General features: G+C 45.0%; 1 protein-coding gene across 2 annotated transcripts in view; it reads right to left on the reverse strand.

Moving 5' to 3' along the window:
* Positions 1 to 16,355: 16,355 nt before the first annotated feature.
* Positions 16,356 to 27,644, reverse strand: part of pxb (putative Hedgehog signaling attenuator pxb) — a 508,778-nt gene continuing 497,489 nt past the window's right edge. For both annotated transcript variants that reach the window (XM_033468232.2, XM_033468231.2), the window contains exons 6-7: positions 23,666 to 24,010; positions 16,356 to 22,736 (exon numbers count right to left, since the gene is read on the reverse strand). In XM_033468232.2, the coding sequence (XP_033324123.1) occupies positions 22,156 to 22,736; positions 23,666 to 24,010 (926 nt within the window). In that variant the 3' untranslated portion in view covers positions 16,356 to 22,155. The remainder of the gene's footprint in view (positions 22,737 to 23,665; positions 24,011 to 27,644) is intronic.

The following is a 27,644-nucleotide window of genomic DNA, read 5'->3' on the forward strand; positions in this document are numbered from 1 at the left end:
GCTGTGTATTGTTGTTTCTCTCTTCGTTTATATATAACTCCTCATCGCTTCGTTGTAGCTCTTCATTTCTTTACAATTAAAAATCTTTTGCATAAATAAAAGAAGCTAGCTGAAATTTATTCAGTTAGTGTAATTATTGAGACTGATCTCGTATTGTTTCTAACTATTGAGACTTTAATTTTATATTGTCTCAGGTGTATTGCAACTATTCAGCCTCCATATTCATGAATAACAATGATGACTCATTTAAAAATCGTATAGTAGACTAGTCCCTCTATCATCTAAAAAAAAAATTCAAGTCATTTAGTTTAGTTTTAAAATAGTCATTGTGCGTTTTAAAAGGTGTACGGAAACTTTTGTGGACACCGTATATATGGAGATACAGACACAATATTGTGACAGATGGCATTAAAAACAATCGCAGCGGTTCGAAATTGAAAAATCGAACGTCACATTTTTTAATGTGAACGTCTCTATGTGCTCTTTTTTTCTGATTAAAAGCTGTCAATAGAGCATTCGCGATAGAATGTATTAGTTGGTGATTCACGATTCGCAGCGGCACCATAATAATCCGCAACATTCGTTTTATTTCCGCGGCGGTGCGGCGTCGTATCGAATCACGCTCATCGCTAACAATTGTTTGCAACAACAATGAACGGTGCCATCGTATTTTGATGACCTCTGTTTCGTTCGTTATTCGATTATATCGTGATGAATGCGACGCGGAGCCGCTGCTGTGGCGCGGGAAAAGCTTTGTCGTCGAACTTTCATCGTAGTGCAAACGCGTGCAATTAAGCGATCGTACCTACGACGACTGAATGCGATCAATTTAGTACCGGTCCAGCTGCTTGGACAACTGCCTAAGGCGTTAAAACGATTCGAGCTTGGTAATCTCGCGAACGAAATAATCTACAGTTCAATATTCCTTGTTGTACATGTTTCTACTTGTTGCATTGTTATTCCTGTTTCTACAGGTTTTCGCATTTAGTACGTTAAGTCGGCACTGACTTCTAACTAATTTTTAAAATTCATTTCTATTAGAATATGGAAAAATCTGACTCTTGTATATATACTAAGCTGTTTAGAATGCAAAAGAATTGAAATATCTTCCGCTATGATAAATTTTAACTTCCTGGTTTCGGTTTCATTAATCACTTTGATCTGGCGAGACTTTTGAGCTTCTATTTTGGCACTTAACGTGTCAATTGCTGGCACACTGCAGATCTTGCATTCTAAGCAGCTCTCGTTCTTTGCACCTAGTTAAGATCTTTATTTCGCGCGACGATCCGTGATCTGCCGACGAGACGAGCAACCAAACGGTTCAAAAACACGCACAACCCGATAAAGTTCCATAAAACCTTTAGAGCGCATCACGATTTGCATTTTAATGCGACTGGCGGCACATTTTTTTCCGGGGAGGGGAATGCAAAAACCGCGATGGTGGACACGTCAATCGTAGCCGCGAATGATTCGTGCGACTATGCCGTGATCCCCGTTCGGATTTTTTTTGTCGCGACGGCGATGGAGACTGATTATTTTTGCGAGCCACCCTCTGATCGCGAGTCGAAGGGGTGCGTGCGGCTCCAGGTAGTCGGCCCCGTTCCATCGTGCCGTGCATTCCCGAATGCACTTCGTGCACAGGCTGCACCCGGGGGGCAGCCGCGCGTACTCGCTTCACCGACCATTCGTCCTCGCGAATTACGTATCGCGTAGACCCGTCGTCTGGGAAAGGCTGCTGAAATCGCCTTCAATTCCTGGCGGGCTTCCGCGAGCGGCCGCGTGCCGCGCGACCGGTAATCACGGCAATTAAGCAAATGAGTTCTGCGTACGGGGACGTCGATAACGAGGGCGTCCCGGCCGCTCCAGACAAACGGAGTGGTTTCACGTCCGCGTCTCGCCACCACCATACTCCGCTCGAAGTCTTTTTCTTTCGTTTTCAACGTCCACCGCAGCCTGACCGACGCCAAACAACCTACGCGAAACAACCCCTGTTCCACTCCAAGATTGCTATCGAGTAGTCGAAACCCACCTTCGAGATGTAAAATTGAGACTTCGTGGAGCATACTGCTGCCTAGAAAGATAGTAAATCTTTCAGTGGTCGCAGATTGTTCAAGCAGTCTTTACCCCCCTCCCCCCTCTCCCGTCTAACTCGTTGTCGTAATCACGAATTTTGTAGTCCGATTAGAATGATCAATGAATAACATTCAGTGATTCTTCCGATGTATTCACAGTTTTTGTGTTTTAGCTATCGATGTTGTTGTAATTGCGTAAAATCTGCAGTCTGTTTGTGAACATTCTAATTCATTCCGATTTTTCACAGCATGGAAGTGTGCCTATTATTTTAATTTTAAGATCTTTAAGATTTTAAGATCACTAAACCTAACGAGCATCGAAGATGTCTGACGTGTGTTGCTTTATAAGAATTACAACAAGACTGGATTTATTTATAGAACTTACTATTTTTACTGTAACGCGTGCTTGAATTAAGAAATTTATTCAATCGTTTCCTGCAAAAAATCCTTTATAATTTCAACACTTTTGTGAATCGGTTACCGTCGTATCTCGGCTTTATTTCTTCACAATGTGACTGTTCCTCAATTTTATTCTGAAAAGTAACTTCTTTGAATTGAAAGAACTAGCCTGATTTTCAGCGTTAACCCTGACTCTTTAGAGCGAAATGGAACAGCCAAAGAAAGTGCTGACAACTTTTCGTTAATCATTTTATGAAAAATTGTCCGATTAGATAATCTTCAATGTAACTACTCCACAAGCTTGATTCATCGAAGATGGGTTTCTTGAACAGAGGAACGTAGGACTTCTTTTTCATTCTCGCCAGCCGGACTGACGCCACCGCGTTCGTGGTTGATACCGACACCGCGATACCACAGTATCCCCCCCACCGAACCTTCCCCGCCCCCGAAGATTGATATCGAGAAGTTGGAATTGCCATTGCCCTTTTATTTCGCGGAGCCCACGAACCGGGCCTGTTATTTCTCCGGTCGCGGGCGCCGATTCGACTCGGCAATTTCGTGCCTCCTTGTCGTGCACCGCGACTCCGTAATTTCGCAATTCTGTTTCAACCTTTTCCCGACGCGTCCCGGAAAGAACTCGCCCGGCCACCGTCCGCTAATTATTCGAACGTTCGAAAGTTCTCCGGCTATGACAAAACAAGAGAAAAAGAAACGAAAGGGAAGGGGGCGAGGGGGGGGGGGGACAGGCGAATTTAATCGCCGGTGGCGAAGAACGCGAGCAACTGTCCATTTACCTAATGCCTTTCCTGATGCCCGCATTCAGGGGACAAGCGAAACGGCGCGATCTCGGCAAAAATTAGTCCAGGACGGCCCGGAGCGAACCACGGCATCGGGGCCGTTTCTTGCTTCTGTTCGCCAAAATGGCACCACCGCGTTCCGCTCGAAACTATCTCTGTACCGCGCGAACTCACCCTCTAAAATGCAACGACTTTCTACGTTACCTTTGGGTGTTTATTGGGGTTATGAAGACTTTGGTGGACTGGAAATTATAGGGCTGTTCAAGGAACGACAATCTGAAAAAAAAATCTGGGACACGTATACGTCCCCGACCACGCCGCTGCATGCTCAACTTCTGCAATTACGCTTTGACGTCGCGCCATTCCGGTGTAATCAAATAGGCGATTCATTTTCTCGTTGATTTTATTGATTCATTTGTGGTTTTGTTGCATCATTTGTATCCTTACAGTCCGCAAACAGTATTAGTTCAACAAGTTTAGTTGATGCAAGAAATGCAAGAATAAATCTTTCTTACGAGAAGAACTTTCTAACAAATCGGAATGTGCACATTTTTGTGTTCTGAAGGACTATATAAAAGAATCTGAACTAATTCTAGCGCAATACTTGTGATAGTACAGGATGTCCCAAAAATGTCTCGCAATCCAAAGATGGGGGATTCTTGGGGTCATTTGAAGTAACTTCTTCCTCAGCGAAAATGCAATCCGCGGCTTTGTTTACGAGTTATTAACCAAAAACACTGACCGATAGCGAGCTCGACTGATGCGAGGCGGTCCAATCAACGAGCGGATTGCAACATTTTCGCAAAGGTAAAAGTTACTTCGAATGACCTCAGGAACCACGAATTTCCGGATTGAGGGACATCATTTTTGGGACATCCTGTATATCATTGCTGTAAAAATATAATCGATGCAGCTTCTCGTTTGCATCACAAAATCTGTATGCTTTCATAGGACAGCTTTAAAACGTTAACAACACCCTTTCGGTGTCAGCGTTCTTAAAAATTGCCACACTATTGTTTTTATTGTGTGATTAAGAAATAGGTTTCCTACACGATGACGACACGTATCGATAACGACGCTTTCTAAATCGAAATGTTCCAAAGAAACACGTTAGAAAAAGCAATTAAGAGGAGCGAGGTAAACAATTTCGATTGGATCTGGCTTATGAAAGTTTCAAGGAACAACAATAATTATTTCTCGTCGGAAAGCACGATTCGACCGCCGCGCGAGTGGTAGGGGCGCGGCGGGATGTAGCCGCGGGATAAAAACGTACGAATAAAAGCGAGTCGCGCAATTAGGGGTGCGGGTTTCGTGTTGCGTCGCGATAAAAGTCATTGCCTCGATGGTCACCGTCTGAAACGGTATTAAAAGTCTTTCCGCGCGGAATCGTTGCGCGCGACGATTCTTTCCTGGTCTCTGCCAGCAGGAGCTACGATTTCCGCGTCTCGGCTCGTCGAAATCCTCGTTTATTGTTAATTAATGCGCTTAATTGTTATTTCATGCGCGGTAAGTATGACGCATACGGTCCATTACGGGCGGGCCCCTGTCCCGGGCGAAATTGCGGGACAACCCCGTAAAAAGTATAGTAAGTTTCGACGGAACTCATCGGCGGGCTGCCGGCCGCGAGAAATGACTTTTTTATCGAGTCCTTACGGACAGGACGAGAACGCCCATCGCGCGTTCGCCCCGGTTTTTCGAGGATGTAAATTTTCTTGCTAGCCCGGCCCCCCCAAGAGGAATGGGAGAGCTCCTTAACGACGGCCAGCCTCGGCCTCGTAATTTCGACGCGGAACGCACGGGATCCTCTCGTTAATGTTCGACGCGTTCGCCCCAGCTGCGAAATTATCGTCCTCCTTCTCTCTCTCTCTCTCTCTCCCTCTCCCTCTCTCTCTTCTCCATCTTCTTGCGATCTCGTCCGCGCGACTCGGAAGCGAATCGCGACGCGGCAGGTGAAAGTTTGATCGCCTATCGAAACCAGCTCGATATCATCTCCGCGTCGTTCGAACGAAAGCAGCATCGATTCTACCGACGGTTCTCTAGATTATTAAGGAGGCTCGTCGGCGAGAAGACGGAAAGGGGCCGACGTCCAGCCACGGAATATAAAACAAGCTGGTGGACGTCGCGTCGCGTCCGGCCATTCGACCCAGCATACATTTTTCGTCAGACCAATTTCTTCCGACTGCTCCCGGCTCGGAGGACAGCATTTTTGCTGCCTTGTTTCGTGCGGCGTGTTCTCTCCCCCGTCGTTTTCACGCTGGGAATCGTGAAAAGAAAATGTCGTAACTCGGTGAAGTAAAACAGTCGGGAATTGTCTTTTGACGAACATCCGCCTTTAATGAGCTGTAGATTACCGCGAGGAAAATAGCCAGTTTAGATACAGTGATTCACAAAGAGGCTGATTATCTCTCATATTGTCAACGATTGGATTAGAATGATCGATGAACAGGTGGTTAAACATTTGACATGTAGGTTGCTTCTTCTGTGCGCGAATTGTTGCAATCAATTGAATTGAAATCATCGAAATAAAATTCAACATGCTTCAATTACGTTCGAGCGTCTAATTTTGTCGCGCAGTCTGACCAAAATCGTTTACGTTGGCCAATACTACCTCCAGCATTTGTAGCAATGCTCCAATTTCTCTGTCTAAAATAGCTTTTCCCGTATTCTCATTGTCCTCATATTACCGTGTTGTAATTGTTTTGTAATTACGAGACACTTTCTTGCAGCATGAAATTCAGATCGGACAACTATATTCCAGAGCATTCTACATGGGATAACATGATGAGTTAACATTGAAAGAACTGTTCTAATATCCTAGGATTATTGGTAATCTAATCCTTCGGATTATTAAAAAATCTCGGTCTTCTGACGATAGAGAAATTAACAGCTGTCTCGATAAAATTGTTAATAGCAACGGCAATTTCATTCGCAGGTACAACATAGTAATAACTAAAACGTCTATCTACACAATTTCTAATTATTTCTATAAAAATTGAGGTATCTGATGGAAAATAGTGTTTCATACAAGCTTATACAGAGTGTCCCAAAAATATCTCGCAATCTGGAAATGGGAGGTTCCTGACATAATTTGAAGCAATTTTTTCCTTAGCGAAAATACAATCCGCGGCTCTGTTTACAAGTTATTAACGAAAAACACTGACCAATGAGAGGCGAACTCGGCTCGCGGACGGCGGCCCAGCCAACGAGCGCACGGTGCGCTCAGTTCCGCTGATTGGCTCGGTCGTCTCGCGCCAGCTGATCTCGCCTCTCATTGGTTACTGTTTTTCGTTAATAACTCGAAAACAAAGGCGGAGATTGCATTTTCGCTAAGGAAAAAGTTGCTTCAAATGACCTCAAGTATCCCCCATTTTCGGATTGCGAGACATTTTTGGGACACTCCGTATACAGAATTAAAATCCAGCGAGATCTTTCTGACACGTACAGTGGCCCACAAAAGTGTTCGTACACCTATTAAGTCGTAATAAGCTTTTTAAAACTGGACTAAATGACTTGAACTTCTTTTTTAGATGATAGAAGGATATATGATAAAAAAATATATGATAGAAATTTATGATGACCGATGATAGAAATTTATCACTATTACTTGAAATGACAGAGAAGAAATAAAAAAACTCACTCCAGCGTTAAAAAATTGATTGCGTTCTAAAAGCAATAATTGCGATTTAACAGCGATGCATAAACGCTTTTACGGTGTCTCTAAAACATTATGGTATCGCTATATCATTAAAAGGAATATCTAGAGCATTGAACGGCGTTAAACAGATCTTCGATGGGCGAGTCGTCGAAGAATATCTTCCCAGAATGAATCGTATAAACTCGAAGCGCCCACGGAATTATTGATCAAGAAGCCATTAAACATTGAACGTTCGTTCCGATGGGGGGTGAAAAATAATGGGCGCGGTGTTCCCCCCTAAGCGGTGCGTCTCGTCAGTTTCACGGGAACGATAAGAATGCAAATTTCGATCGTCGAAAGCGCGCGGTGTCTTTGATTATTCTGTAGATTTTCGCTGGAACAAGGCGTCGGGCTCTTTGTAATTTATGCGGGGGTCGCAGAAGGGCTCGGCTCCGAAGCGCGAAGTTTCGTGCCGTGGCGACACCACCCCCGTTGGTTGTTGGTTGAAGTAGGCGGGTAGTTTTAGACAGGCAATACGCGCCCTACAGTGTCAGACATCTTTACCAGACGGAGATCTCCCTCCTTAAGTCGGGACACGCGTTATTGCACGCCGGGAAGGGGCATCCTTCAGTGTTCAGTGTTCAGTGTTCACTGTTCGGTGTTCCTTGTTCGGCCCGGGTCTTGCTCCCGGCTCCTCTTTCGTCGCGGGCCCTTCATCCGCACGCGTACTTTTGGCTCTTAGGGCTCCTGCGGGGAACAGGCTTCATTACGCCCCCATAAATCATGACCGATGCACGGTATACGCATCGGCCCGTCGGTAGGCATCGCGCCGTTATTAATTACCACCGCGCGAGGCCAATAAAAACAAGAGGCTCGTGTGGAAGACGTACTGCCGGGATCGCCGAGTCGTTGCGGCTGGACTCGCAGGGACGAAACTCGTCTCTGATATACAGGACCCTATGGGAGCCCCGGCATCGGCGGGATTTTCTATCGGGTTGGTCAGCATTTAGGGGGAAATATGATTAGGTGCTGTTGGGCGAAAGGGAACTATTTTATTTCGAGTTTCCACATAATAACGTTGTCTTTACGTTGACACGATAATACGCGAGTACCTTCTCGAATAGAAGGCAAGGATCGCAGTTTAAATTATTTAGCTTCGTGTACATGTTTCATTTTTTAACACGTCGGACGTCGCGAAGGTACCGGTGACGGTGAACCCAAGAATGCATACTAGAAACACATGATTCGTGTAAGTTTCAATGTTTTGGAAGTTTTCAATATTATCATCGTCAGTAAAATGGCGCGATGACCGTTGATAAGATGAATGCGCTACATACGATTGCATAGTTTAACTTGTTTGTTATAATGTTTCACCGTAATATATGTAACGTATAAGACATTCATGTCGCCCAGATGGGCAAGTCATGTAAAATTAGCGTGGAGTTCGATGTGTTAATTTGTAACGATTGTAACAAATCTGAATAATCTGAAATCTAAAATCTTCCACTTCGATAACAATGAGAACTAGGTATCAAGCTAAAGAAATATCCAGATATATTAGCTCGATCAAAAAAGTTCGTGCGATTTTTGGAAATGTACAGTGATCTTTTAAAACTATTTTAAAACTGAACTAAATGACTTGAATTCTTTTTTAGATGATAGAGGGACTATTCTACTAGATGATTGAAAATTTAAAAAAATGTCTTTTGCAGACATTTTTTCATTCCAAGTAATAGCATAATAAAAGAAAAGTTTTTTAGCCATGCTCTAGTAAACTTGTCTCTCCGTCAACTATAAAAAAAATTCAAGTCATTTAGTTCAGTTTTCAAAAAGTTATCGCGTTTCATCCGTTTAAGAACCGCACGAACTTTTTGGCCCACCTAATATTTTGAGCTTGCCTGTTTGCATCCCAAAAAGATTTGGTTCCGCATCGCGGACAGTTCCTCCGAGAAAATTTCGCGGAAATTCCTCGTTCCCGCAGCTGTTGCAGAAAAACCAGCGAACCAAATGCTGATTTGGCTCGTGGAATCAATTCGAAAAGCGGGCATAAAAATTTCACCGTGGTGCCCGGTGGTTGAGGGTCAACCGCCGATTGCATGGTCATCCAAATTTGCCGAATGAATGATTCGAAAGGGTCATTCTTTATTCGACCGGATATAGTGGTGCAATTCCGCGGAATTGCGGTCGGACACTTGTCGCCCGGCATGAATCAACGGCGTGGGCGTGGGCGTGGGCTATGCACACGGTCCTCTGTTGCTTCGTCACTTTGACAAAGGGTTTCGCAACGGTGAAACGCGATCGAAAAGCGTCGAGAGGGTAGCCACGATCAAAATATCATTATTCCCCGTTTTACACCCTTCGGAACTCGATAATGCTTTCCCGTAATTGACTCGCCTCAATAAATGACCGCGGCACGCGGTACTATCGCGCCGTTGCGGGTAATGACAGGATTAAAACAACGTTCCGACCAATCCGGCTGGCATTTAATTATTAGTAACGCCACCCCCGCTTCCTACCCGGCAGCCCCATTCGCGCCTGACACCGGCTCGATTCCTGGGGATGTATATGTATGTATTCAGAACGCAGCATTTTATTGACTGACCGGACAATCGAGCCGCATATTTACACGCGGGAGTAGACGCGCGGCTCGCGCCACCGTATCCTCTGTAATTGAAATTTAAAACGTCCCGAAAGCCGGGGATTAAATCGCGCCCGCGCCGCGTCGCGCCTCGCCGCGTTTCATCGAAGTCTCCCTACGGTCCACATTCGGGTTTCGACCCTCTTCGCGTTTTGCCCTCTGTTTCCGGTCTCGTCTCATCCTCGCCTTCCCTTTTTCTGATTTACCCACTGCTCCGTACTTTTCACGTTCTTCCTTATTTCACGCTCGTCCCACCTTTACGCTGTACATCCTTTTCTTGTTTTCATTTTGTAATGGCATGTCTTCCCATGTAATCTTCGTCGACTTTTTCTTCTTGCTCTGTATCTCTTCCGCAGTTTCGCTTTTTATAATTTCTCCTTGCGAGCCTTGCTCGGTGCTTGGGACACGCTGAGACGCAAACGGAACATAGTTGTATGTTAGTATGTAATATGACAATGCGATGTATTTTTGGCTCATGGAACAATAGTAATCCCAGTGCCTTATTTCTAATAATAATAATAGTGGATAATAATATTCTTGGCCTGCTGCTGATTGAGACGCTAGAGAAAAAGAACTGCGTTTCTAAACATTTGAAGGTTAGGTTATACAAGCCGAGTTTTGTGAAATTTACGTGAGAAATGGTCCTTAGAAAAATACTCGATAAGAATCTTTTTATCGGCCATCATCATGAAAGGGTGAAAACAGCCTTCAAAATTGGGGTCAAAAACACGTTTTTTAAGCTATCTCGGAAACTATTGGTGAATTTTTCTTCAACCCTCGAAGATTTTTGCGGGCTTGATTTTTACCCTGCACGCAATATTTGTATTCGTAACTTTGCTGCTTTGTTATTTGGGTAAATAAATAAAATATATAATTGCAATCAGGTATATGTATAATATAATACACTAATAATCTCTCTCTCTCTCTCTCTCTCTCTATATATATATATATATATATATATATATATATATATATATATAGTAGTATATATAGTATATATAGTATTAGTGTATTATATTATACATATACCTGATTGCAATTATTATATATATATATATATAATATAACGTAATAATATAATTTCGAATTTATTTGCATTTATTACATTTATATTATGAATACAAATATTCCACGTGGGGTAGAAATCTACCGCGGAAGCCCTTACGGATTAAATCGTGTGCTTCTGGATGGAAAATTCAGGCAATTTCTGTTATTCATTGTGAATCAATTTTAACGTAAACTCGTGCGTGTAATAATTGATCTCAAAATCGGTGATCCGTGTTTCTCGATTTGTTCATTCTTTGCTATTCAACAGTAAATCGTCATTTACGTTGTTTCGATAATAGCCAGAAAAGGTAACGCAACCCAGATACCGCAACGTCTTAAAGACGTCTTTACGAAAATAAATAAATGTACATTCAAAAGGGTTCAGCGATATTGCTGCAACGATTACATAAATACAAAACAGTTTACATAGTGCGACGCGGTGCTGAGCAACGCTATGGCGCGACGTAGAATGTATGCATGTAAGGTCCAGCCGAGTGATATGTACAAACGTGTTGCGAATGAAAACGCCGCGCTGAGGAGATAACCTGTGAATCTGTTGCAGCCACAGGGATGTTCGCTGGGGCGGGGGTTATCGCGGACAAAGTTGGATCGATAATGTTTTCAAGGGCATCTGTCTCGGCCTAGATTAGCAAAGTGAAGGAGGAAGGAGAATATGGGTCGACACTTGAGAATTTTATCGCGACAGTGGTCAGTGATTTCGGTAGCAGGATCCCTGGAAGATTCGCCGCGGAGGATCGTGTTCATCACGAACAAAGGGGCCAGGGTCCACGGGACGTGCTTCTCTCTCTCTCTCTCTCTTTGGCGTGCGGCCGAGAGCTCCCTGGAGTAGTGATTATCGCGGGAAAACGTACGAAAGCTTCATTACACCGGCGGTTACATTATGTACGGCACTTGAAACGGCCGGAACGAGCACAGTGGGCCGCAAGGCTGACGGTAACGCGTCTGGCAGCGGCGTCACCTTCCTTTTCAGTTCGTTCCTTAGAACGCGAGAAAGCCTCGGCGGCTCTGAAGGGTCTTCGGCTCTCTCTCTCTCTCTCTTTCTCTCTTTCTCTCTTTCCCTCACTCTTCTCTCGCCTATTGCGCAATTAGCGTCGCCGCTGGCTCGTCTTTTTTTCGTAGTCCAACTCTCCCTCTCTGTCGCTTTAGTTTTCGAGTTCGTCTCTCTTTCACTCTCTCTCTCTCTCTCTCTCTCTCTCTCGGACCGCTTTTACGCGCGAATCCAGCGCGTGTACACACCGGCGCGGTGACACGCGCGCGCGCGCGTTAATTGCAGGGCCAACCCCCCTCGGCGCACCGAACGGCTCTAATCTTCCGAGCGGTTGAAGGCGAACCGGCGAAAATACAAAAAGAACTAGGCCACACCGGTGCCGGGACCGCACGCTCTCAAAAATGTAGAGGCTTTGCATACGAAAAAGTCGTCCCGCCGTGTCGCCGCGCCGCGCCGCGGATCGGAGTGCCGCGCGGCGACACGGGAAATGGAGCTTCCGCCCCTGAAAGCACTACAAGATACGTTTGAATCCTGAGATTTCTCTCTTTCATCCTTATCTGCGCTCTTGATCGAAAAGCATCCTGATTGCGACGAACCGGAGCGTGTCACCTAGATCTTTTTGCCGGTCTGACCAACTGTCCGGACTTTCTGGGGTGGGTTTTGTGAGGATCACTCTTGGAACGTCTTTTCAGGATGTCCGAACGGCCAACAGAATCTCCTTTATTCTTAGGGATATGAGGAACGCTTGGTATACGGCTGAAGTTGTTAATGATCTTCTCGTCAGAAGTAGTCGAGAGAAGATCGTGGTGTTTGATTTTTCGCATTGGCCAGTGCTAGACATTCGTATCGTCAAATCTACCGTTGTAGATCATTCTAACAACGTTTTAGATTGTTATTAATTATCAAATGTTTAAGATCATCGCGAAATTAAGGTAGAGCAGGATTCCCTTTAACTCTTTGGGGCACCGTGAAATTAAAAATGTCCCATCTTTTTGATACACGGCGATGCATGGTCGGATGGTTTTAGACCCGGAAATATTGCAATAGCTGCATGCGCGTTCATGAACTCATGTGGCACGGTGGGATTATTTGAGTCCCATCCTATAACAACAAATTGAATTGAATTATTTTTATTTTTTTTTGTGTTTTTATATTATGCGATGCTTTTATTAATGAAAATATATCAATTTTGTTTAATTTAAAACGCAATGAAAGGGCTTAGCTCATTAAGATGGCCAAAATTGCCCTTAGAGGTTTTTTAATGAGTATTATACCGTTCGATAGCTGTCCAAGAAAAACTCATCCGTGTAAAACGGAATACGTAACTACCCCGTAACTTGGGTAGTCACAGGGTAAATTAGATTTTGGCGCTTTTCCTTCCATTTTCCCCCTTCTGTGACTTTTAAAAATTTTGGAAGAAACGTGGCTTATTTCGAACATCAAGCCGCATATTATAGAATTCTTTCAGATTTTTCGGTTGCAAGCTGTGCTTATAAAAAATGGAAAACCAAAAAGAAATCGGAAAATTGAAGATAACAAAAATACTAAACAACACTGAAATTAATTCTCTAATAAGGTACTATCACAAGCAGTGCGCTCAATTTTTCTCAGATTTTTCTTAGAACTGCGAAATCGTAAAAAAGAAGAAATGAAAATGTTTGCCGATGTTTTTACTGCGAGGAATATATATAATATATATTATATATTGGGTTTGCCGCAAGTATAGATTAAGTAATTTCAAACGTTATTACATTGAAACGAGCAACTTTTATTTTCTGATATTCTGTGCCCCGAAGAGTTAACGTGGACTAAAAATGGTACCACTGCCTCCGTAATAACGCAATTAAAAAGTTAACGCATTTCCGATATGAAAATATGTGGATCTTGAATTCACTCGTAATTCAGTTTTATATGAATTCTCGTGCAATAAAGAGGAAATGTTTGCTGTGTGTAATATGGAAGTTATTTCTGCGCACAGTTGGTTGCGTTATCTAAAAAATGAGTTCATTTCAATTACAAACTAAACATTGACCAATTATAACTCACTACTCTAACTATAATTCACTGTGAACATGAGATAAAATGCATATTATTTTGTCATATTAAAAAAAGACAATTTATTTATTTAAAGTTTTTTGCGGTCTCGAATTCATGTAACGGAAAGTCCGTCTAATCAATCGACGATGCGAATACATTTTGGAAGGCTGATTATAAAATAATAGCACAGTCCGCCTGAATATACCGAAACTGTGCGTTAAAATATTTTTCGTCCCGTTGAAAGTGAAAGAAACGTTTAGTTGTCCATTGAACACATTGTTATTCTGCGCGAAGAGAAACGTGCCGGTTGTCGCTAGTCTTTGCGAATTTCTCGGCCGTGCCAATTTCAATGTATTTTTAGCACAAAAAGCCTACCGTTCGCTCGGTCTTTTATCATCTATAAAAATGGGAATTCGCGCAGGATGATTCAGGGTTCAATTACTGCAGAATCTTTTAATTTCTTCACGGCCTTCCCAAGGTGCTCTTAAGGGGCCCGCTAATTTCTTCCGGGCGGCGACAAGCCCCGGCAGTTGTCGCAGCTTCAGCTGCTCCTTTCTTTCCCGAATGAAATTATTTCCACTTAGTTGTCGCGGGGGATGATATAATACAGCGCCTCGAATTCTTCGTGATCTCCGACTCGTTAAAGACGCACGAACTGGCAGCGGCGTAATCTACTTATACCGGGAGCGCGAGGGTAGAAATCTGTCGCTCCGAGGGGTAGATTTCGATTTAGGGAAGAAAATTCAGTCGTGGCCTGGGAAACGAAGCCGGCACCGTTGACGAGCGCCGCCGCGTTGTTTATACGGCATCTCGAACTCCAAAAGTTGGCCCGAGCGTTTAATTTAAATAGAAACATCGCGCAAGGAACTACAAACTGTTTAATTAAACGGGGGTTACGGTTGATCCCGAAAGAAGGCGAAACAGGGGTTTGCGAGGGTGGAGCCGGAAGTGGTGGCGTTTTATGCTGCTCGTCTCGCTCACCGGTTGCGTCCGATTTTCATTAATATTAATCATCGCGGGCTGCTCAGTCATGCGGTTCTTGTTTGCATCCAGCTGCCCGTTTCTCGCACCTTCTGTCGGCTCACCGCGCCGATCCTCGCCGAGCCGCGCGGCGGGCCGCCTCCGCGCCTCGCCGGGCCATTCGTTCCCGGGCCGAGCCTTTCCCACCGTTCGCGTTATCTTAAGGAACGATAATTAATTTCTTTCCGTCTTACCTTAATTAATAACGTCGTGCCCGAAGTCGACGACCCCGAGTCGTAATGAAAATTTACAGAGTCGCGCCGAGAGAACGGCTCTCCCTGTTCCGCGGAACAAGTTATCGTTTTCCAAGGGCGGCGGGGCCAGGCTTCCGAAAAATTAGCGGAAACAACGAGGGAAGCGGTTGATTCGATTATCAATTACGTTCTCCCGACTACCCTCGGTTAGCTCGTGCCTCCTGCCTGCAACTAATTAGTTCTGCCGTCTCTCGACCCCTCCCTAGCCAAGTTCTCGCGACTCCGTTGCAACCGGCGAATCCGCCGCGAATATTATGATCGATGGCCCGGCCCCCGCTGCAATCCCAGAACACACCTCGCGCATAATTGGGTTCCCCAAGTAATTTCTTCCCGTTGTCCAATGGAAATTCGAAAACATCGGCTCTCCGGCGGGCAGCGAGACTCGATCTCGAACGTGTTCGCCGTTCAATTCGAATCGAAACTTTCGCCGGACACGCGAACAGGGCCAGCTGCTCGCCGGAAACCTCCCCGTAAACGGGCGCTCGCGCAACGATGAAATGTTTATTCCCGTGACAAACGATTTCCCAATGAAATTTGCATCCGTGCCAACCGATGCGCGGCTAATGGAAAACATGCGCGCGAAATTGGACCCGCGAACCCGTTATTCCCCGTTTTCATGGATTACTCACGCTCGTTTTCCTCCGGCCGGCAAATGAATATTTAAACAACCGCCGATCGACGATTCCTTATTTTCGAAATACTGACGAGCCGCGGCCTGTTACCGCTTTTACGCGCGATTGCGACGCTTTCGCCTTTTTATTCTGTTTCACGAAATTAATAATGCAGGGACCGAAACGGTTAATAACAATTTCATTGTCTAGAGCATCCCGAACGCTCTTTCCGACTTGTTCCAATACTCCCGGCTTTTCGGTCGGTCAGAAAAAATTCGATCGAACGTTTTTATGTTTCTTAGGAGCGTTTGCACTGTCTCTGCTACAAGGTAGTGGAGCCGGTTAATACGAATAAGGCACGTGAAATTTTTTTGTTCTTTTGATTTGTCTATCTCTTTGAACGAACTTATTCTTTTATTTTGTTCATTTTTGAATAAACTTATTCTGCTATTATGTTTATTTTTGAATAAGTTTATTCTTATATTTCGTTTATATTTTAAGAAACTTATTTTATCTTATTTTGCTTACTTTGGAATAAAAAGATTAATATGTCTTGTTCGATACATACATATAAAATTAATTATGCCCGGAAATAAAGCAAAGGCACAGCGATCGCTACCCCAATCATAAATTTGAACAATTATTCCCGGAAATAGCCGCTACCGAACCTCGCAAAGTGTCGAAAAACTTGGTTTCTGAAGGAATTAAAATTTCATAGTAATTACAGCGTTAATGAAAAGCTTGATTAAAGAGACACGAACGATCACAGAAACGTGAATAGTACGAGTAATGGGATCCTGAATGAGGATAGGGGATGAAATGAAGTAGCCGTTCCTGTGAAATTGAATAGTAAATCGTTTATTAGTACGAAGGTGTGATAGTGTCTCGAGTTAGCCTTGGCCGACATTCGTGATTAGAGTGAACCTGTGATACCATAAGGTGAACGAGTGTGATAGACATCTTCCTCCTCCTTTAATGTTATTTTTTTGTCGTTTTAGTATCTTCTTCTTAAGTGATGTAAGAGATAGATGTTAGAGCTAGTTACCCTGTTCTGCGAGCTGGTGTTCTCCCCATCGATCGGGCCGATTTCACGTGCTCTTTACGATCACGTTAACGATTCACCGGCTTATCCTACCTTCTCCCCCTTAGAGACGATCGATCTTTTCACCCTTTCTCTCCACCCGGCTTGTTCACCCTTCGATTCACCCGGTCCTCACCCCTCTATCATCTCACGGTCAGATTGCGACGCGGCACGATGGAAAAGGAGAACGCCCGTGCAAGCTAACTTTCAAAAGAGTGCTACTTGTTATCTTCCGAGGTACTCTAGTGCCTATGTTTTGCGATTTTTTTTGTTTTCGTTCTGTTCTTCCTTCGGTTTTCTTCTGCCTATATCGCTAAATCGCAGCTAAAATTAGCGAGACTTGTTGTGGGGAGGAACGCGACACCCCCGCTCTCCCGATTTCGAAACTAACAATAAATAAGAAATTCTCGCGACTCGTATACGCGTTCCAATCAGGAAAACGAACCTTCCTCTATTTCTCTCTCTATTTCTCTCTTTCTCTCTCTCTCTTTTCTCTTTTGCTTCGTATTTTCCGTTTACCTTCGGGTTTTCTTCACGTGTGTCGGAGCCAACCAAACATTCACAAGAAGGAACGAAAAGAACGAACGGGAAACGAAACTCTTCGGGTTTCCGCTTCGGTCGCCGCTCGATAATTATAAACATAATAATCATAGTAATAATAATAATAGTAATAATAATAATAATAACTAATACGTTACACGCGTTCCGCAATTAGCGTCGACATAACAATTGAACGTCCGCGACAAAGTACATGGTAGCGAAATACAGATTGCAGGCTGCCGGGGGATTGCAACGACGTCCCCGTCTCGTTAAATAAGAACAATAATAATAAATTAGGTTCCGTCGTACCTACTGTACACGCGTATCTGTGTATACATATTTATATATGCCGCATATATATAAAAAACGATTCTTGAAAAACGTGTTTGACTAACATGGACGTAAAATCGTACAAAAGCGTTTGTCCTTCCTCTAATTCCGTCGTGCGTTTTCCTCGACATCGTTCTCGAGCCAGCGTTTCCGCGTGCTCTTACCCACTTTCTTTCACTCTTTCTTTCGCTCTCTCTCTCTCTCTCTCTCTCTCTCTCTCTCTCTCCCTTTATCGCACACTCTCGCCTCTGTCTCTCTCTCTCTATCTCTCTTTCTCTCGTCTCTCTCCTCTGTCTCTCTCTCCCTCTCTCTCATACCCGCACTCTTTGATTGTACGCGTCTTTGATCATAACGTGACTGGTCGTGCGCTTCTCGTTCCCCGCGATATAAGTACGTGTAACACGATCTACGGTTCACCTTTAGTTTCGCCCGCGAATTCGCCTCCCCTCTCGCACACCCCTGAATCGATAACGCTTCCCACCATTCGCGGAAAACAAGAACGTCTCGGACCGAAATGCTTGATTCGGTCCGCAAGCGGGATTTCAACCGTCGTACAGTTGTACCAAATTTCCTGCAATGTGCATCTTCAATTAGGACGACGAATTTGGCGTTAGCTTCTTATCAAAATTACAATCCACTTTTTAACGTTCGACGAATCGTTGTTTAGCACCGAAGCACTTTGATAAATTGTTGACTCTCGAGTGGACTGTCTCGGCAGTATTTCAATTGGAATTTTTCATTAAATCGGACAGATAAGATAGAAAAGAGTGGCGGCATCGGAACAATTTATAATGAATTGTCAATAAAGCAAATCATGAATGTTCCGATGCTGCGAAGGAAAATTGATTTTCGTTCACCAATTCGGTGCAAATGAATGTCAAATGTATCTTGCTTTTTGCAATCTTGATGTCCGTTTTAGAAGTCCACTTGGAGATTGAATAAGAAATTCGCGTGGAAACAGGGGCGTCGAGAGAGCAGGTGTCGCGAGCACGTGTCTGTCTAGTGTGTCCCGCTACTACACACCTCATTCCCCGGGTCGTACATATAAAATTATATTTACAACAGAGTGATCATTTTTTTTTTGTTCTTTGTCGTGAGGTATTCGCTCTACATGCATCTAAAGAGTGTACAGTACCAAGAAGCGGAAGGGAGGTGGCCCGGTGTGTCCGGAAGAGCCATTTAAGTAATTCAATCGCAATTTCCTTTCTTTCTCTCTCTCTCTCTTTCTCTCTTTCATCATTTTCTCAATCGTTCTCTCTCTTTCTCCGTCTAACACTCCGTCGTTCACGTGTATCCGCTGCCTGCGCCATATATCGCGCACTGCCCATTATAAATAATTTAAAAATTATATACTTTGTTTTTATATATATTAAATTCAATCTCTGTTCCCCTCGTCTCATTCACGCGCACATGCACACGAGAAAGTTTCGATAACGATATGGTACAGCTATGCTACACACCGGAGGAATCCGAATGCTTCTCTCATTCTCTCGTTTGCTCTCTTTTTTTCTCTCTCTCTCCTTTTTATTCTCTCTCTCTCTCTCTCTTTCTCTCTCTCTTCCTCCCTTCGCTTCCTGCTTTGTATTTACACGGGGTCGCTCGCGAATAGTTCTCTACATTCTTACACTTACAGTATATATAGTATATATATGTATACACACACATACATATACATATATATGTTATATATAATATATATATATATTTATATAGGTATGGTTGATCTGTTATCGTATGTATATGTATCAGCGCGTGCCTGTACAGCCCGTAGCTGCGGCAAAGCAACTGACTGTTCAAGCTCACTGCCCCCTCCATCGTGCTCAGCACGTGCAGCATTTCCTCCCTAACGTCGCGTTCTCTCCTACTTCCATAATTTGAAGTCGTTTAATGGATACACTAGCGCGGAGACTGACGATTAGACTGCGGATACCTTTATGCACAAAATAAATTCTATGTCAATTGTGAGAAAGAGCGAATAAGTAGAAATTAACCATTTCTTTTAATAATTTTCATAAGTGAAAAAAATCTTAAATTCTTCCAGCATCTTCACAAATTTTTATTGCACCTGTTCACTTTTGTCGTAAATATATAAAATCCGCACTCTAGTGACGATACCTGTGTTCTTTATGCTTATCAAGCTGTAACTAATATTTTAGCAAAACAGTACACTGTGCATTACATAAATAAATAAATAAATAAATCCTTTCTTTATAGAGACGTGATTTTACGTTTCTTCTTTGAATAAATTTCTTTCTCGTTTTACTCCGATTTGGTTCAACTTGTAGGCAAAAAGCAGGTTTGTGAATCTGAAATAATTAGATTGATGTTCAATATTAAATATTTTCACTTTTTCAAGGTTTATTGTTTACCAACATGTGAATTGTTTCCTGCTTTATGGTTAAGATCACTTAGAGTCAAGCCAATTCACAGTAATTATAATTTATTCCACTTGTCTTTTCGGCAATTTGCCAATGTATAGATCACAGTTTAAAACACAAGTCAAAATTTTCGGAAATGCGAGTGATGCCACTACGATTCCAACCCTCTGATTTGTCGTCAATGCATAAAATCAGCAGTCTAGCCGATCTCCTAGGAATGCGTTAATATTTTACAGCCAATGAGAGCAAAGCAAGAATATCTTTCACTAGTTTCTCCCGTTGTCTCCAGCGGACATTACGGAGGAAAACTGCAACCGGAGGAGGAGAAGCTAACGCCTCGATTCCGACCTTGACCAGTCAGTCGCGCCGTCAGCCAGATGAGAACACTGTTCCTTGATTATCCTTCTCTCCCTTGGTCTGTCTGTTTGTCTGGCAGCGTGATCGAGACGTCTCGCTGGCGGGAAACCGTGCGACTACCAAAAAATTAAGAATCTATGACCGGTCGAGCGTCTATGATCGGGTAACGCCTAGCGAGGAACTAGGTGGGTTATTCTCGCGAACGGTATAAAAGGGCCCAGGATTAGGTATCCTGCGAGGGTATTACTCGTTGTCGCGGCTCTCCGTGGGTAGCTACACTTGGAAAGGCGATCTCGTCAAAAGGAACCGTCTCGCGTATTCAAAGAGAGGTTGACGACGTCGACGACGACGGGTTATCGTTGCTTAATCCGGCGCGATACGCGGCCGGATCGTTGTCTGCAGCCGTGGAGAAGCTTTGAGAATATAGAACGAGCGGGAAAGGGCTCGCAGAAAGAACACTACGCATTCTGTTTGCGAAAGCGGCAAGACTTTGCTGTGTAGCTCAGCCCCTGCTGCAGCAACCCTTCCCCTCTCTCATTCGTTTTTCTCTCCTTTCCCTCTCACACTCTCTTTCTCTCCGTTCTTCTCGAGTCGATGGTTTTTCGTATTCAAACGAGCCGCGACCTCGTGCGAGATTGCAGAAATAGGAGCGGCCCTTTGAGCCGTATGTTCGCGTTCCATATATCCTGCTCCTGCCTGTTACGCTATCCCGTGCGAACGATAATTACCGTTTTGTATAATAATTGACGAAGGAAAAGATTGCGACTCGACACGTGGTGCTTATTATGTGCTAGCTTGTAACTACTAAGGTGCGCTCGCCCGTGTGTCCGTGGGTGTGTGTCTCTGTGTGTGTGTGTGTTTGTGTTCTGTCCTTCGTGTGCGTACGCGTGTGCGAAGTGTAGCTACAGGGTTAGCTAGCTAGGTGCATGAGAAGACGGTGTTTCAGGCGCTACTTTACGATCCGATCGATGGGCAGTTGGGGACGAAATCACATCTAGCGTGTACTCGTATCAAAGTGTTTGTACGAAACCGGTTGGCAGATTACACTCAGTCGGTGGGCAGTCTTTGCGGATTTTCTTATTTAGGATTATTTTGGCAGTGGATCGGTTAACCCTCCTCTCTCTCTCTCTTTCTCTTTCTCTCTTCCTTTTATTCTCTTCCCTTCTCACTCGCTTGACTCTACGAAATTTAGCATCCCGAATGAAACGCGTGGCAGCTTTTCTCGCTAGGTAGTCGCACGTTTCGCGCGAGACCTCTTTCGTTTCTATCGTTTTTTCTTCTGTTTTAAAATCGTCTCACGCGGGTAGCTCTACTCGTGTATAAATTACAAACTAGAAGGCTAAAAAATCGAAGTACTTGTTTAGCGTCCTTTGGTACCAGCCTGAGTCTCATTGGATTACAAATTATTTTGTTAAATAGTCTTGCTAAATCACTAAGAGATCACTGTTTTTCCGTGAATGTTCATCCCCCGCCCCAAACCCCTGGCTAGTCTGACCATCACGTTCACAGTCTTTCTATTGCTCTGTGCTCATCGTCACCCATCCCGCCCCGCCCCGTGATTAAACCCCGAGAGATCGGTCGATTGCGAACGTCCTCTCTCTCTCTCTCTCTCGTCGAACACGAGTGTTATACTAAAATACTATTATCACGCGCAACAATTAGAAACGGAAAGGGAAAATAAAGAACGCAAGCACCTCGCGTACGAAAAATAAAACTCTCTTTCTCGCTTTAATCTCTCTCCTCTCGCTTTCTCTCGTTCACTTTCGCTCTCGTGTACGGTAAAAAAGAAAAAGAAAACAACAAAAAAAAATGAAAAAACAAACGATCTCTGAAATAAATACGCGAACGTAAACGCGGGATCACTACTTTTCTCGAAAAGTATTATAAGCTTCCATACAGCTTCCTCTTCCCTCGATCTCTTCAGTCACACCGCGGTCACCAAGATCGATCATTAGGACACGATGTAGTCCGCGGAGTGGTGAGAATGATGAGAGTTCCGATGCTTGTCCTTTCTGTGGTTCGTCCTCGAGTTGCTGCTCCGGGTGCCGTTGGTGCCGGTCGTGCCCGACGTGTGATGGCTGTAACCGCTGTCGCTGCCGAAGCTGCTGTCCGGTTGGCCTTGGTACAGCCTGCCGGAGCTGATCTGGTCCCCGTCTCTGGGTCCGTAGTACACCGGTTGCGTGTACTTGTCCTCGTTGTAGAGACGGTCCGTGGGCTGCGAGTAGGTGTCCGAGTACTCGCCGCCCACCTGCGTGTACACGGGAGCGGCGTCCTGGTTCTGGAGACCGTAGTACTCGGCACCGTATTGCGGCGAGTACTTGTACTTGTCCTTGCGGGACCTGTCCTTGTTGCTTCTGCTCTGGCTCGAATAGTGGTGCAGCGGGCCCAGCACCGGCACGCTCTCGTACGGGTTCTCCTCGACCCTCAGGGCCTGGGTGGCTGGCATCGGAGGCACGAAATAGGGTAACCTGTGGGCCACCGATGGGACGGACTGTTGTCGTTGATTGCTATTCGTTCGGGTGCCTGCTACGCCTGAAAAAATTAGCCCCGGTTTAGAGAGACTCTTCTTCAGGGTTCTTCGTTCGTGTTGGCCGATCATTTATCGCGCGCTTACTGCGAAACAAAGGACCTAGTCGATCGAGATGGTTAAAATTGCCCTTGGAGGTTTTTTGATGAGTGTTATACCGTTCGATTGCTGACCAAGAAAAACTCATCCGTGCCAACCCACTTCGCCAATCGTAAATGTTGAAACATGGATGAATATTTAGGTATATATCGCAATGTGCACGGCACAATTTTTTCTTTCTCTTGAATCGCATTTTCTAGGTTGAAAAATTGCTTGTTTCAATGTAATAACGTTTTAAATTACTTAATCTATACTTGCAATAAACTCAACAAGTAGTAAACGTCGACAAACATTTTCATTTTTTTTGACGATGTCGCAGTTCTACGAAAAATTTGAGAAAAATTGAGCGCACTGCTTGCGATAGTACCTTATTAGGGAATTAGCTACTGAGCGGTGTGTAATACTCATTAAAAAACTTCTAGGGGTAATTTTCACCATCTTAATCGGCTAGACCCTTTTTGCGAAACAAAAAGACCCTGAACAGTTTTTATATTTATCTAATAAGACATATTAAATTCTTTTATTCTTTTCTTTCATTTATCTTTTAACATTAAATTACACATATTAATTTAATGTTAAAAGTCATTAAATTTTCGTATTCTTTTAAACTGTTTATTCTTAAATAACAAAATTGAATACGTCTTATTCGATAAATATAAAGTCAATTATTAATTTAAATATAAAGTAAGCCCGAAAAGAAACGAAAGGCACAGCATCTGGTCATCCACGGTAATCGGTTCCACTACCCTCTTATTTATTCAAGATAAATGAAAACTGTGTCAGTCGAATTCTAATTGTCTCGCGAATAGCGAATATAAATGCAGGATCGTCTTACCAGCGACGCTAGGATACAGCTGAAGCAAAGCGTCCAGCAGCATCCCCTCGTGGAACTCGCCCATGTCGTGGTTCTTGTCTCTCCTGCGTCTGTCGAGGCTCCTGGGGCTCCTGCCGCGTCTCTCCCTCGGTGGCCTGCCACCTGCCGGACACGTGCCCCAGGTAGGCCCACTGGAGGTGAGCATCCTGGCTTCGGACGGCTCACCTACCGAGAGCTCGTCCTCGGCGAACTCGTCCTCGCTGGCCGGCTTCGAGGTGGATGCCGGCCGATGATGATGCCGATGATGATGGTGCAGCCGGTTCCGAGCGTTCAGCTCGCTCTCCTCGTCCGTTTCCTGATGGTCCCCTGCAACGGATGAATAATTCATAAGCAACCTTGTGCAACGGGTGCGCGCGCGCGCGTGTGCTCGCGCGTCTGCGACCTATGCCGTAATTAATTAGTCGGCCCGTTAATTAATTAAATGGCAATCTCCTTCTCGCGTCAATGCTACGGAATTCGCCGTGAACGGAATCGAAACGAGCCCGGCGACAACGATTCCCCCGAGTCCCGGCACATAACGATGTACCGCGATTAATTAGTTCCAACCTTCGATAGATTTATTTCAAAATGCAGCGCAAACGCGAGCGGTCGAAAGTAATCGGGGAAAGCGGAGTGTGTTAATCAATCGTCAATCATCGAAATCCAGGATGAAAAACGAGGGTTCTCGTGCTGTTGCGACGACTTTGCGCCGCTTCTTTCTCCCCCGTTGTCATTGCGAATATATTAGCGCCACTTGCTTTGATTTCGTCGCAGCCTTTTGATCGCCGCGATTGATAAACGTCACTCCCGCGAGTCGTTATCCGTCGGGATCATTAACCGATCGCGCGCTGTTGCCGTATCGATTCGATGCTAACGAGAACACTGTCCGATTAATAGGACCACGGGGACCCGTTGCCACCTGGGGTATTGGCCTGCCACTGTTTACATTAGGAGCTACGAAGCCACGCCCACTCGCGGCATTACACACAAAGAAATCGATAGAGACAATCTTTTCGAGCTGTCATGTCATCCGTGACGTTGTTGACGTTTTGTCTGAAGAATACGACGAACTACTCCTAAACCATTTGGACAGAATTTAAGCTCTTTCTCCTGGCTCGAAGCCAAGAGAAATTAAGCCACGCCCACTGGGTGTATACTCTATACAAACAGATGAAAATAAATAGTCCCTTTTCGCAGTCACGTGCTACTGGATATTATTGATACGTTTTCCAGGAAATTCGGTGGATTACATCCACTCTGTTATAAATAACGTTAATGTTAAATTGTCGAGGATACGGATTGCCCTCTGGGACAAAGTCCCACCGACGTCGAAGCTAAGAGCGAGAAAATTGCGCCTACCGGGGGCACTCTACCCTGCGGGAGCAAGAAGGTCGTTTGACTTGACACGATCGAGATTCTCTTTCCCTGACGTTATTTGCTCCAGTGGATAATTAAGCGAGCTCCCCGGACAATCGACGCTTATCATTCGTGCGGATCGTTAAGAAAACATTCTCCGCATACGTTCGAAATCTGGAAATCAGTGTACGTTGTGAATGTTTGAAATCAGAGGATTACAGAGCATTCTTTCCTGGGGATCGATTATCGCACCGTTTCGACGACCGATCGAGGACAAAACGAGCGTGGAACGCGTCGGTCGGTTGCGAAAAATAAAGATGCATTGTTCCGCCCGTCGAACGGGCGTCGTAAAAGCGAGAACGAAGGTCGAGCGGCGATAAAACGAAGGAAGAGGAGAGACGTTTAACGATGGAACAGCCTCGACCGGGAACGGAAGTTTATCGACTGGCTCTAATCGACGTTAAGCTCGCTCTTTGACAATCCCTCGAATCTCCGGCGGCGTTCCATCCTCGCTTCATTCCGCGGGACCTTGTCTGTTTGCAAAAGGAAAAGAAAGTGGAACGAACGCTTGTCTGTTTACCGTGGTTGCACTTTTAATCTCCGCCATTGTGTACCCTTTCTTGTTTATCGCGCGAGCGCCGCGCCGCGCCGCGCCGGCTCGGGACAGGACTCCCCGAAGGACGCCGAGGTCCTTGGGAACGAATAGGAATTCGTCACCGTGGCGAAATCATTTTAAACGACCGCGAGGTACGTACATGCGCGACGCGGGACTTCGTTCCCCCATTTTTTTTTCTTTAATTAATCCTGTTTTCGCAGCCTCTATAATAAGCGGAGAGCTGCAAGTGCCGGTGAATGTACTTTGGCAAGATTAAAATTTTATCAAGGTGCTACACGGTTTTAATATTCTGCATCAGCTGGCGTAAATGTTTGTCGAGGCAGTAAGCTTCAGCGTGTTTCTGCTTTTTGCCTGCACACTTTTAAAAACGCGAATTTGCATGGAGATCTGCGGCCTGAGCACGGTCGTATGCATCGAGAAAATCTGCCGTGGATCCCATTCGGTTCGTTCTATTTTCCCAGATTTTTCAGTCGTTTTGCAAATTCCAGACACTGTGCAGGAGCGTCCTGCGAATTTCCCAATGGATTCATCGTCTTATTTTCCTTCTCTTCGTGCACTATCCCGCGAAGGAACCCCGAGTTTAAAGAACCTAAAGCAAGACGTTCGTAGCAATTTAGCCGCACGATCTAGCGCGCACAGGTGCAATTCGTCGCAGACAGTGCTTCGCGGCCTAATCTCGTGCCAAGATGCGAAATTTAGGTGTTTCGCGAATGTCACAGAATCCCAACCACGCTAAATGCGTCTAAAGTGGCAATTCCTCGAGGCAGAACCAAGTTCGGCATCCTTCGGAAACACGTTCGCGAAAACATCGACGCCGAGTGGAACTCCCGTGGGACCGCGTCTCGAGTAAAAAGTGGCCAAGTTCTGCGACACTTCCGCGAAAGGTTTTCAGGACCAGGTTGGCTGACGTTAACCAAGACAAATTATGGTCCCGGAGCCAGGTGAGCCCGATCCTCTGGCCTCACAATAGTCGTCGCGAGGCATGTGCATTAGATCACCGCGTCCTCCCGTCAAACATCGAAAGTCTCATCACCATGCTAATTAGCCGTCCGGCTAATGGGGAAGTATAAGTCAGAGGTCGTGTCACGCTTATCTCCTTCCAGCAAAGGCAGCGACGGGATGAGCGCGGCGCAAGGTGGAAGGGGGCCAGGCTATCAAGATACCCGCCACGGGAAAGGAGCGAGATACACCGGGAAGAAGATGAACAGCTTCCGATTCCGTTCTGACAGAGATTAGATGCGGGCCCGGCGGCGAACTTCATTGCCGACAGTTCGTCGAATTAATAGGGAGATAAGCGCTCGGGGAGAAAAAAAGAAGCGTCGCGATAGCGGTACCGGTTGCGTGTCTCTTTTTCTCATAAAATCGTGGCGAAAGCGGCGACCCCGGAGACCTCTGCGAAGCGAGAACAAACTTCGGACAGTGCGATCTGGAGAATCTGGTGATCCATTTCCATGCAGGGAGGTCCAGCGGTTAGAAACACGAAAACCACCTGCAGAGCTGCGTGACAGTTTAGAGGGAGGGTTTAGAGGGAGGAGAGCAACAAACTAGCAAGCCGGTGTTAGCCGTGGGTTAACTGCGAAGTCCAGCTCGATGAGCCGCAAGGTCGTCGTGAATTGACGCTTTACCATTTTACGAGAATCGTTGATTTACCATTTCTCGGATGCTTTCACAGCAAACGCGGCGAATAGCAATTACAAAAGTGGTCTGCTTTGTGGGTCTAATGGCAGCCTTGAGAACAGCCAAGAGAGACGCGAGCGAATGCGAGAGGAAATGATGGGAACATATGGGGAGACGTGTCGCATGAAAGCGGAGAAGTGAATGCCAGGGGTGTCCGCTTAGTCCAATGGTGTTTAACGTCTTCTTGGCAGACTTGGGAAAAAGGTTGACAGATGAAAGATGGAGAACGATGATGTGACAAAAAGGTGTTTCACTTAGAGCGGTGCGCGGTTATGTGGCGGCGATGGCGGATGAGCAAATGGCTATCAAGAG

Source organism: Megalopta genalis, chromosome 2, assembly GCF_051020955.1.
Source record: "Megalopta genalis isolate 19385.01 chromosome 2, iyMegGena1_principal, whole genome shotgun sequence".
NCBI classification, from domain to species: domain Eukaryota; kingdom Metazoa; phylum Arthropoda; class Insecta; order Hymenoptera; family Halictidae; genus Megalopta; species Megalopta genalis.